Source organism: Anas acuta, chromosome 17, assembly GCF_963932015.1.
Source record: "Anas acuta chromosome 17, bAnaAcu1.1, whole genome shotgun sequence".
NCBI classification, from domain to species: Eukaryota; Metazoa; Chordata; class Aves; order Anseriformes; family Anatidae; genus Anas; species Anas acuta.
Genome location: NC_088995.1, coordinates 12,354,058 through 12,366,519, shown reverse-complemented (window position 1 = coordinate 12,366,519; position 12,462 = coordinate 12,354,058). Strand labels below are relative to the sequence as shown.

The 12,462-nt window shown below is 42.5% G+C and overlaps 1 protein-coding gene and 1 long non-coding RNA gene across 23 annotated transcripts in view; both read right to left on the bottom strand.

Moving 5' to 3' along the window:
• GALNT9 (polypeptide N-acetylgalactosaminyltransferase 9) overlaps positions 1-12,462 on the bottom strand; it is a 428,403-nt gene that overhangs the window by 65,156 nt on the left and 350,785 nt on the right. For 16 of the 18 annotated variants that reach the window (XM_068653695.1, XM_068653698.1, XM_068653697.1 and 13 more), the window contains one exon: positions 8,720-8,837. In XM_068653695.1, the coding sequence (XP_068509796.1) occupies positions 8,720-8,837 (118 nt within the window). Of the gene's footprint in view, positions 1-275; positions 311-835; positions 919-1,173; positions 1,331-8,719; positions 8,838-12,462 lie in introns of those variants that run through there. The other 2 variants (XM_068653707.1, XM_068653708.1) reach the window with 2 other exon arrangements.
• The window catches only part of LOC137841129 (uncharacterized), a 357,202-nt gene that overhangs the window by 163,371 nt on the left and 181,369 nt on the right, over positions 1-12,462 (bottom strand). The gene's annotated exons all lie outside the window — the stretch shown is intronic.

Here is a 12,462-nt window from a genome sequence, read left to right as displayed (position 1 = left end):
TCATATCCCAAAATATTGTTATGAAACATTCCCACAAAGCTTTTAAAGGACATTGAATTGAAGGAAATGGTATAGCTCTGCAGGATGAATAATTTATTTATTTATTTGGACAATTGATGACTGCTGTCCTTCCGAAGGACTGCAAGCAAATGCTCACCGCCACCAGCACTCTTACGGAAGGTAACACAAAACTGAGGCACGCTTAAGAAAATATTTTGGGGTGTACTTGCAGGAGGAATACTAGGTGGTGATGGATGAACTCTTCATCTGCTCACCTCTTTGTGCCAAGGACCACTGCTGTGCCCAGACAGTGGAATTTAAAAACATTTTAAAAACAATTATTGCATTAAAAACCTCTCATTGGTAACCAATCCTCTGCTGCCTTAAACAGCAAATAATTTCTATTTCATAAACAGTGTTAAGCAGGTGTTTATTTATTTATTTATTTTTCCTCTGGATTACCCACACTGCAAATGATACTGGTCTTGGCACTGAGGAGTGAGCCTTTAGTCAAAGGCAGAGGTTACACATATTACTCCTTCCCTTCAGCTTGGAAGACTCCATCACACAGCTGTGTTGTGTTGCTCTATGCGTTGTTCTATTCAGGCAACACTATCATAAGGGTAATTATTAGAGGTAATTATTAGTTTGTCTGACATTTCTTTAGCAACCTACCTCCCCCCCCCCCCCAAAAAAAAAAAAAAAAAAAAAAAAAAAGGGTATTGCCTCCTACCATTTTCTGGGCAGCATTAAAACCAAACCATCTAATCAAATCAAAAATCCCAAACCTCTCCCATCCCCAAACTCAAAGCTCAGCTGTGTCCCTCATGCTCACCTGACAAGAATGCTTCCACTCCCCAGTGGTAAGGATTTATATGCTTCTGCTTAATGCCATAAATAACACCAACTTGAGCTTTCCTAAAAGAGTAACACCTCCTCAACAGATGATAATTTATACATTGCAACCCTTACAATCTCATCACAGGACCCCATACTCAGGGATGGAGGATCCTACTCTGAGGCTGAAGCACATCTTCATAAATTAGGTGGTTTGTCTGGAGGACAGAACTTGGGAAAACCTTTCCAGCAACACAGACACACACAGGAGCCCTGGCCAGGGAGAGAATTTTTGCACCACGGGTCTCACCCCCAAGCTGCTTATCCAGGACTTACCTGGGCTTGCTGGCCTGGGTCAGGAACTTAAGAAAAACTGTCCCAGATCAAGGCTTCACTCCAACTACAAAAGCCCAGGCTGAACAAAGTCCTGCCAGCCTGAGAGCCCTGGGTGCTGCCCAGAGGCTCAGATCAAGCCTCTTATCTCCAAACCAAAAACCACCTGCAGAGCTAATCACCAGGTCAGGTAGTGCATGGGCCTCTCCTTGCTCTGGGAACAGCTGATATCCTGAAATGCCTGAATTTCATTTTGGAGTGGAAACGAGATATTTTCCACAATACTGATTTTTTTTTTTTTTCTTTTTTCAGTGTTCTGAAAAAGACTCAAAATAACTTAAAAAAAAAAAAGAAAAAAAAAAGAGAGAGAGAGAGAAACCTTTTTCCAGATTTCCAAGATGGGCACCTAGCTAAGGGAAGACAGTTGGGCACCACACAACAGCCCAAGCCAGGCTTTCAGTGACCATCATAAAAATTAAGAATCCTACAAAATATTTGGAGTTTTGCATGAGCTGTAATTTGTGACAGAAAATATGTTGTATCAGAGAGTTTCTGACCAGCTGCAGCTCATCTCTAGGCTTTTGGTTCAGTCTCATCATTAGGCAAGGGAAAGCTATTTCAATCCCAACACAATTAGCACTCTCAACTTCTCCGCGTTTTTCCTCACTTTCATTCAGTTCACACTTGACACTGCGGAGGAACCTGCAGGAGATTAAACCACCAGGAAAGTGGCTGAGAAGAAAGCAGCAACGACTGAGGAAGCATTTTCTTTCCTCAGTTCCTTTGCTGCTGGTCTGTTTCTGAAACTCTGAGCCTTGTGCTTTTATAATGTTCTGGTACATGAAAGAGTTTGTAACATAAAATGTTACACTCAATGGAGCATGATGTGATATTGAAGCCAAATGGCCAGATGCTCTTTTCTGAGCTATTTCCAATGCTCCCACTTTAGAGAATGTTTTTAACAGTATTCACAAGCTCTGGTTCTGTAGTTTGATGGCAATTTCATGCTAGAGCACCATTGCACTATGTTCTGATGAAAACATTGTTTTCCATTTGAGGTTACAGTTATCTTCAATTTGATTTTTTTTTTTTTTTTTTAAAAAAGGGGAGGGCTCAATCTGCTTCAAAGAAATAGCAGGCAGGTGTGGAGATGGACTCTCTCCCCAGAAATAAGATTGTGCATCTTATTTGGAGTACAATTAGGAATATATAACATATCTCATAGGAAAAAGAAAAAAAAAAAAAAACAAAAAACAAAACAAGACACATATATTCTAACTTAGTTGTGAGCCAAAGGCCATGTTTCAGCTGTTTGGCTTTGTTTTACATTGTTTTTGTAGTCCTCCCTTTCATGTGTGGGAAGACCCTTTACAAACCTTTCTGGTTTGAAATGTGGTTGATGTCAGTCGCTTGAAACCTGGCACTGGTTGTCACCCTGGGATTCATCCTTCTTTTCATGGTTTTCTTGTTTGCTGACAACTCTGCATCTTTTTGGTTCACTGCACAGATGCATGAGCACTAGTTACAGGGAGGACAGAGCCACGGAGCCAGAACCAGATTTTCCGAGCTGCTCATACATTTATTGCCACACGCAGCCCACTGGGACGTGCACTCTTTGGCCATGAGGGCAGCCATGGTTTGTGGTGACTTCGGACTCTCCAGAATTGGATAGCCTGGGATAAAATGCCAGTAAGAGCATCTCCACATACAGCTAAGTCTGTCTCTTCCTCCAGACAGAATGCATTACTGCTCTACACAAACATCAAGCCTAATTTCATCCTGTTTGAATCAACATACCTCCATGGGAATTAAAAGATGCTGAGCGTTTATATGCACATCGCCATAGAATAGATTTTTCTAATCCCTATTTTAAAGAGGGAAAGGAGTTGCAAACTGATGTAATCCAGGCACTATGAATTCAATCCTACCATGATTTCTTAGTGCTTGACTTCATAACTGTAACATTTTGTTACCTTCGGAAATGTCTGTAAAAATGCTAAATTAAACTGGAAATGGAAAAGAAGACCACTTTACTTACATAGCTTATCTGGAAGGTGAGACTAGGAGATTTATCACAGAGATCTTTGCAACCTGCACATAGGGGTGACTTCACTAACAGTGGATTACATCACTCAATAGGATTTTGCTCTGGCAATGCAGAGTTCATTGCGTAACTGGTCAAATAATTTTAATAGCATTTAAATTCATGCTGGAAATGCTGCTTCATTGCACTCCATAGTGAACAGGCATGTGTAAGGACAACGTGCACTACAGATGTCAGAAACTGTGAATTTTTGTTAACATTCTTTAAGTGATAAAATGTCTTCAAAGTGAAAGGCTTTCTTTTAAAACTTTTCATCTGAAACCGAATTACTTTATTCTGAAAATTACAGCTTGGGAAAGGTCAAAATAAAAATGAAGTATTTTGAATTTACTGAAGTAAAACCTTTTGATTAACCTGCATTTTTGTATAATTTTCACTTGTACACTACCACTGCGTGTGGGAAAAAAATATGAAATTTTGAAAAACTCTAGAACGGCATTCCCACTTACTTCTTAGCTCTGAGACTAGAAGGCATCTGCCCTCATGAATCACCAGGGTAAAAAGCATCATCCAGAATTCAGAATTAAAATTTGCCATACATAAATCTTGTGACATTTTTATTACAGCACACCAACCTCGAATCTGTGTTTAAAACACTGCCTGCTCAAAGGAACAAAGGAATCTAAATCTCCTTAGCTAAAAGGAATAAAATAAGGTCAAGAATTCACTATTCAGCTACCTGCCATTAGCGTTTCTGCTCAGAGAAAACACAGCTCATTTGGTTTTTAGGAAAGCAAAGCTAGGTCATATAGCATAAATTTGGAAAGTATGATTTGCTTGTGCATTAGGTAATGAGTTCTATTTCCTGTTAGAAAGATTCCAGTGAATCTGCACCACGATTTTTCACAGTTCAAACAATATTTCTATAAAGACAAAGGTGGGACTCTCTGTATCTCTCTATATACAATCCAGGCTTGCTTGCAGCTAGGTGGGTTGGCCACTCTTAACCACATAATCTAAGCCCTGTTGGAGAACTAAGCCATCACCTGAATCCACCACAGAATTAACCTGTCACACTGGTGCCTATGGATATTCCCAGTTGATCTCTCCGGCCAGGACTTCTTAAACTCCAGGTTCCTTTAAGATATCTCAAATTGGGTAAGATACTAGGTTTTTATTTTGCTTTAATTATTATTACTACTGTTTTAAAAATCTCTGAGATAGCACTGAAAACAATTCATCAACTAATGCAGATGTCCTCCTTAGAGGTATATTACAGTGCTATTGAGAAGAAAGTAATTTGGCTGATGCTGGATATGAGAGTGAAAAAGTTTTGTTTTCATCTGTCGATGTGACAACAATTTTATTTAATTTATTTAGATTCTTAATGGTGGAAACAGAATTTCATTTTTTTGCTGGAGCATCCTTTGAGATGAATGCTTGATCTCTTCCCACTCACCATTACAGTCGATGTGTACAAAATAAGAACAACAATTCATTCACCTTATCATTGCAGCACCAGAAGAAGAGAAGAGATACTTAGTGCAATGATTAATGAGTCTGCTATAAAAAGATGCATCATAAACTGCTTGTATTAGGTCAAAACATAAACTAGGCTTTTACTGTTTATATAATCCCTTTCCAAATAACTAAATATGTTTGTAAGCTCCCACTCAGGAGCTTACCACTCAATTTCTTACAGGGTCATAATTTGTGACCCTCAACTAAATGGATCCCTCTCTTCCTCTACATTTTAAATACGTGTCTGAACAAAAATCAAGCACTAGGTGACTGTCCCATTTCTATTGGGCCATCTCACTGTACTGCAGGTCAGAGAGACCATTCGGTGCCCAGAAGCAGCAAAGATGAACATGATCTACCCTGAGACAAGGCTGTCTCCTTAAGGCATTGACACATCCACAGCTTTTCTGCAGGAGAAAGTTCCATCATTTTTCCTCATCTCTGCTTCCAGGTTGGTTAAAGGATAGCTGAACCAGGCTGAAATACAAGCAGGGCTATCTACCCCTCACTGGATCCAAGCAGGACCAAGGAGATGGAGCAGTGGCATGGTGGCTGGTGCTGAGCAGCAAACAAGGCAAGGTGCTGGTGCTTGTGGAGCACACCCCATCCACACAGGAGTCAGGCACAATTTGACTTCATACACTTACAGGTCAAAATCAGCTTTTAGCTGTTCACAGACAATTCCCATCAGGTTTAGAAGCTGTTTTTGGAACACTAACAGAATCAAAACATCTGTCCAAACCGTAATGCAGTCCTGTATTTATCCATCTTGCAGTGAAACTGTCATCTTTGAAAAATATACTACAAGATGACATTATATAAGGGTCCATCTATTTCCCTACTGTTGCTAGCCTGCAAACATACCCACCTCCCTTTTATTTCCCAGAATGGCTGGTGCTTTTCCCAATCAAAGCATTATCTCCCTAGCCTGGCAGACACTGGCTTCACTGCAAAGCTACCCCATTAGGAGAATGTCACAGCTCTAACCAGTATATTTACATAAAAATAAACAAACAAACAAACAAACAAAAAATGCAAGTTAAAAAGAACTGGAGAGCCCAGAGTATTTTCATCAGATGTGGTACTCCCAATCATTTTATGTGGGGCTTACTCAATATAGAAAATTGCTTAGGTTAATTATATAAATATTCCCAACTCTGGAATTTAGAAAAGGGTACAGCTAACACTGGAATATCCAAGATTTATTTATTTATTTTTTTAAATAAACAATAGATCTGAGGGGGATTAGCTGGGTTATCAAATAGTATCCTCCCAAATCAGCTCATTAGTTGCACCGACTTTCCCTATTTCACATTATGAAAACAATTTAAATGAAGGTTCATTAGATGCAATGTAATCTAATTCAGACTCTCCAAGCCTAATCCATTTTCCTTTAGCAGTAACATGATGATAATTTGCTAAGAAGTTTAAAGGATTATTGTCATAGCTTTTTAAAATAGGAACTATTTTCAGCCGAACGTGTCCCACCACTTCCCCACCATTATTTCTTGCTCTTTATTCATCCATTTATTCCTTCCTATTGTGTCTTTCATTGCTTCACACACAGTCACACATGGGCAATAGCACCCCACCATGCAGCTGCAGGGGACATGCTCAGTACTCTGCCTCTCTTCCCTGCTCAGCTCGCCCAGGTGCTGTGCCAGTACAGCCACACTCCAGGGAAAGACAGCAGTAGCCCAGTTACCCTCACAAGGCTTCTGAGCAACAGCAAGTCTTCAACACTGGCTGCTGCAGAGAAAAGTTGGACAGCATCATGTGGAGATTTGCCTAGGAGATTCAGTGTACCATGAGGCTCGCAGCTATGTCACACATTTGCTATAAAATCCATGCTGTGTGGCTTCTTCTGCTCCAGACTGGAAAGCTGAGCTAATATTCATTGTATAGGCACTGTGCTGAAATGCTAAGGAAATACTGTGTGGGAGGCTTGTGGCTTTGTAATTTCCTGGCCAGCCTCTGCCCTCCTGGTCCGAGTTTCTGGTCTGCAGTTGTCCTTGTTCCATGGCTGCTCCTCTGGACGCTGGTCCTTGTGCAGATCAGCACACCAGGACTCAGGAAAGGAATGAATTTTTGCAACTTACTTTGAGATTTTGCAGTTATAAAAAAAGTCTTTGTAGATTCACAGGGATTTTATAAATATCCTACAGGGAAGGGAAGATGTTCCCGTGCATTTTCGTGCTGCTAGTTTCTGACAGCTCTGAAAGACACCCAGGAGGGGATCAGCAGAGGACTTGCAGATTAGAAGGCGCACACACTGAGTTACTTACTGTGCTGGATTCAGGCAGAAAACATAGACGGATGGTTCCGTGCTATTGTCATACAATGCATTATACAGCTTATTGCAGAATGAACTCAATCATACTCCTGTACTTTTATAAATCCCTTTTCCAACTTTTAGAGTAGGGTTAATTATTCCTTATACAGTAAGAAAACAAATGAGCACACAAGCAAACAAACAAAAGCCCCAAAGACCAAGAACTGGTTTCTAGAACTTGGTATCTACAGACTTTAACAGGCTTCCTACCCCTGAAAACCTGTCTTCACACACTTCAAATCCTCGGCTCTTCAAGCAAGTGCCATTTCATAATCCTATTAAAACCTTTGCCTCCATTTACCAGGAGCCCTAATCGTACTCAGCAAGTTCTTCTCGTCTAAGGAAGAGTGACAGCTTTCAGATTTCTTAGGAGGCTTATTCATCAGCCACACCAGAGTTTTGCCAGAGCGTTCAATCTATTCAGGAAGCAGCCATGTGGAAAAAGTTTCAAACAGCTCAAAGCCCTGCACAATGATAAAGGAAAGCTCACACAATCCTGGTAATAGCCTGACCCTCTTAAGGAAAATTGGATGATTTGTGGTAGCAGTTTTTCTGTCCCCAGTGTGAATTCTGAACCTGAAAGTGTACGCAGTGTAGCCACACAGTCCCATTAAAAACCCCATCCCTCTTGCGATTCTGCAATAATAAACACACACCCATATGCAAAAACATGCTCTGGCTACAATGACCTTCCCTCCCAGCCCACTGGTGTGAAGGAGTTTGGAGCCATTTTACAAAAAAAAAAAAAAAGAGCTGGATAAAGGATGGACTAATTTGATGTTCAGTGTTTCAGCATGAGCAGAATATATGCTTTAACGAGCACATTACATGCACCAGGGACGTGTTTCTGTGAAGCAGGGAATAAAGAGTAAGGGGAAAATAATTAAACAGCCAGCTTTATAATGAGAAAACTGTGTTCATGCAACATTAAGTAGTCTAATTTTCAAGTGCTAAGCAATGGCAGGTTCCTTGGACTTCAGAAGGACTTGCTGGCAAGCAGCACCTTAAAAACAAGGCCAAAGGATGACAAGTATCAAATAGGCTCAGAAGCACAGTGCGGACTGATACCTGCTGGCCCCAAAGACTCTGTGAGAATACCACTGAAGAAGTCACAAAGTACAAGTCTGAAGGAAGACAATGTTGTAAAACATGATGTACAGCAATCTCAGGACTGTACCTGTACCCTGTAGTTCTTTTTCTGTAAAAAAGACCCTTAATGTCCTAAAACACCACAGCAATTATCATGTGTATTATGTAGAACATCTCTCAGCCTGGCCTTAGTTTTCCATCAGTACTGCATCTGCTAGACCACATGCATACAACATCATCTAGGCGCAATGAGCACACACAGACTGTTAGCACAGCTCTAAACACAAACAGAGCTACCGGAAAAGGAGGAGAATTTGTCTCATCGGGTTCATACACTGACAGAATGAACCAAGGAACCATATTTCTGACTGTTTTCAGTTGTCTCAATGCCAGTAAGACCAGGAACATTCATTTACTGGGACTGTCCGTTCCAGATAACATTGCAGTATCAACTGCTTAAGCGCAATGGCCTGCAGTCAGGTAGGCAGCACTTTTGCTGGGCCACAGGCTCCTGTTTTTCTTTGCAAACAGACATTGCACAAAGTGTCTCCTTTCTTACTCACCCTCATGCCTAATTCGATGTTTTCTCCTCCGTAGACCTCCATACCAGGGTCAAGTAGGCCAATCTCACCAAAATACTCTCGGTCTACTACAAACGAGCACCCAATCATGGCTGGTGTCCTGAAAGAGACAAAAGAAAAGAACAAAGTCAGTTATTAGCTATTACAGAAACCACCTCCTAACAAATTTACACATAGCTGAATGCTTCTCCAATTTGTCCAGAAAATAATTCACAAGATATTTACCGGTGGCATCTCAGAAACATATTCACAAGGCAGTTTCATACACACATGAAAAACCGCCCTGGCTGGGGAAAAGAAGACCCTTTTTACCCAGGTATTGGTGGATCCCACTGGTAGCAGCAGGTGGCTGCTGGACTGGCGCTAGCACGAGGTCCTTATCTCACCAGGAGTTCATCATCTCTATAGCAGGAGGTTAAAAGGCTTCAAAGCAACGGCCGAGGTATGGTGAGATAAAACAATTCTTTGTCCCTAATGCATACCCCGACATTGCAGAGCACAGCCCGACCTGTGGCAGGAACTATTTGGTACCCTTGAAAAGGTTCATTTGCTGAAACACTCCTATTACTTAGCTGTAATGGACTCTGCTGCAGCGCTCACATTACTGGTACTGTTTCAGTGTCTCTCCCTTGCACTTTTTCTCTGTTTGAAAGCCATTGCAGCCTCTCAGATCATTACAGGCCCATGCTGCAGTGCACACTATCCCTCTCTTGTTTTCTCTGCATAATTGGAAAAGGCAGCTGTTGATAGAAACACATCTGATCGTCACCGTTTCTGACAAAGACTCTCACGTTCCCCCCTCGAGTAAGACGCACTCCCTGGATTGCGAGCTGCAGAGGTGAGAGTCAGCAATGTTTACAAAGGCTTTCACGGATGACCTGGGACTGAAGAGGGGCTCTCAGCCAGCTCCCTGCAGCCACTCATTCCAAAAGGCTGGGGGAAACTGAGGCCAGGTGCCACAAACCCTACAAACAAACTGCGGCAGGGGCACCGCCAGAGCTCTCAGTGCTTGGACCTCTCCCACAGCCCCCCAGTCCCCCTCTTGTACATGCAAGAAACACCAGCACGTCTCTGTTTGGTGCTGCTATTTGTGAAGGATGTCTGTTGGATCAGTCTCTTGGGTGCTCTCGGCAGGACACATCCCTCTTCTCTTTATTCATGTACTTATATACCGGGATTTTTGTGAGATGGATGGAATTTGTAAATGGTAATTATTAGCTAAAATGTGTCTTCTTGTTTATAGCTCCTAGAGCCACGCCTGAAGACAGATTTGCCTCAACAAAGGCTGAGATCCTGCATCATTGACAAATGGTTTTTAGGCTACCAAGGAATAAATTTTGTCTGGAAAGTGAAATAAAAGAAGGGCATGACCAAAGAAAGGAAATTCGGTAGCTCTGAAATTAAATAAGCCTTTGAGGGATTATTTAGGTATTTCTTAAGCTTTAATCATGACAAAAAGAGAAGGGGATGGGGAGAAGAAGCACAAGGCACTTTCTTCATTTGCTTTTTTATGTATTTAAAGCTAAGAACAAGGCTCCAGTGTATGAATGCTAGAGCATCACTGCTTTTTAAAACTCAGCTTTAGTTTGGGATTAGACCCACACTCTTTCCAGCCCCCTAAAAAAATCCTCCAGAGGCAGTTCCTTAAAGCAGCAGGATGCTCCCAGGAGGGTGTTTCTCCTCCTTTCCTACAGAGGAGTGCTACATCTCGGCTCTGCAGACTGCTCTCAGGTGCTGGAATCCCTCTCCCTGGGAGAGGAATTTTTACAGCCGCCAGCTCTGTCCATTAAAACACCAACCTGGTAATTGAATGGGGGTGGGAAATACATTTTGGATGCAACTACATAATCATTACTCTCAGACAAATGCCACTGAGGACTGCTGTTGCAACACTCTCTCTCTCTCTCCCAGGTTTTATTTCTTCTCATTTGATATACGCAAATGCAGGCAGACCCCACAACCCTTCATGGCATATTCAGAAAAAAAATATTTTCAGGAATGAGAATCAAAAGCAATGCAATGGCAGAAGGGACCACATCCAGCTCTTCAGAGATGCCAGTTAAAAATTGTCACCCTCAGTGCTTTTCTCCACTTGAATTTGGCTTCCCACAGTCACTGCACATCTGTGCAGCAGCACAGCTGCAGCCCCAGAAGCTGAAGGAGAGTGTGGTCACTGCAGGGGAAATGAAATGAGAAACCCAAGGCTTTGCCCTCGCTGCATCCTGATGCAAAGGAAGAAATTGCCTAGGAAGCACAACATTGCATTTTCTGAACAGTGTGTGTCAGCACCTCCATCAGGTTCAACCAGAGTTTTGGACATTCAGCCCTCATCAAGCCCAGGCCCTCAACTTCCCCGTGCTTTGACTGACCCAATTGTAAACTAAGTGCGATGCGATCGCACAGCCCAGTGAGCTGGCAACAGTGCTGTGAGGCTGGGACCTCGGCTCTGCTCCCAGCCCTGTCATTCACTTGCTCCTCGGTGAGCCACCTCCCTCAGCCTCTGCCTCTCTGGCTGCAGAGCACAGATAATAATACCGGGTAAAAGTTTCTAAACTGTCTCGGCAGCTTAAAAGCTTTAAAATTCATTTCTAAAAGCACTTCAAGCCGTTTTTTTTTTATTATTATTTCATATTAGTCTGCGGCGTAACACTGACATATTGCAAACACATTCAGAAAACGTGTCCCCCAAAAAGCATGGTCACTTGGCTGTCATCTCTGGTTCCCCAGCACCTGAAAAGCTCCAGTGTATCTACTGCTTTCAGTACAGCACAACAAGCACTCCCCTTGCCAGTCTGAAACAAACACACAAGCAAAAGCAACTGTGCTAACATGTCTTAAACTCCTACCCCTGGCCAAAGGGTGGAAAGTGAGAAGGTGCATGCCTTTAGCACTTCTCAGCTGCAAAGTGAAACAGATTAACTTAAACTACAGCTGCTGTACAGAAAATGACCTTTTTCCTTTAGTCATGGACTTTGTAGTAAAACAGAGACATTTTTAGAAGGAAGGCATCATGAACCAGCAGTTGGAGATGTACTGTTTTTTACCAACACCTCAAAGGTGTTGAGAGAATTAATTGATCTGTGCAATATTCTCTCACACAACTGAGGATGCTATAAGCTTTAATTATAATCAACAGCAGCAGCAAAAGGATAACAGGAAACACAGTAAAGTGGCTTTTACAGTTAAAATCTTAGAAGGCAGCACAGAATACTATTGATTCTGCGCTGGTGAAAGATACAGCATAGTCAATTTGTGGAAATTACTTGATGGCATGGCTGTAGCAAGGGAGATAGGGGAGAGAGATTATTCTGCATATTGCCCTGGGGAAAGGGAGGAAGCAGTGAAAGCAGCACTTCATGGCAGCAAATCCTTCCTCCCTCTCCGCCTGCTGCTGCAGCAGGTACTGTGTGGGTGGCGACGTGGGGGGAGAGGCACTGCATGGAAGGGAGCAGTTCCTGCTGCCTGATGGGCTCCAGGGGCAGAGAAGTGAAAGCCACTTGCTGTAGGTCTGAGCCGAGGCTGTTTTATTTTAGCAAGACCTCCGGGAGAATGGCTCTGTTGGCAGAACTGCAGCAGGTGCCCATACCCATTTCTCCAGCCAGGTCCATCGCCCTCCTTCCCTCCGTGGGCAGCTGAAGGATGCTGCCTGGGGGCTTCGTCAGGAGCAAGCAAAGGAGAAAGGGCTGAGCACCAGACTGCCATACTGCACGTGAAACCACAGCGTT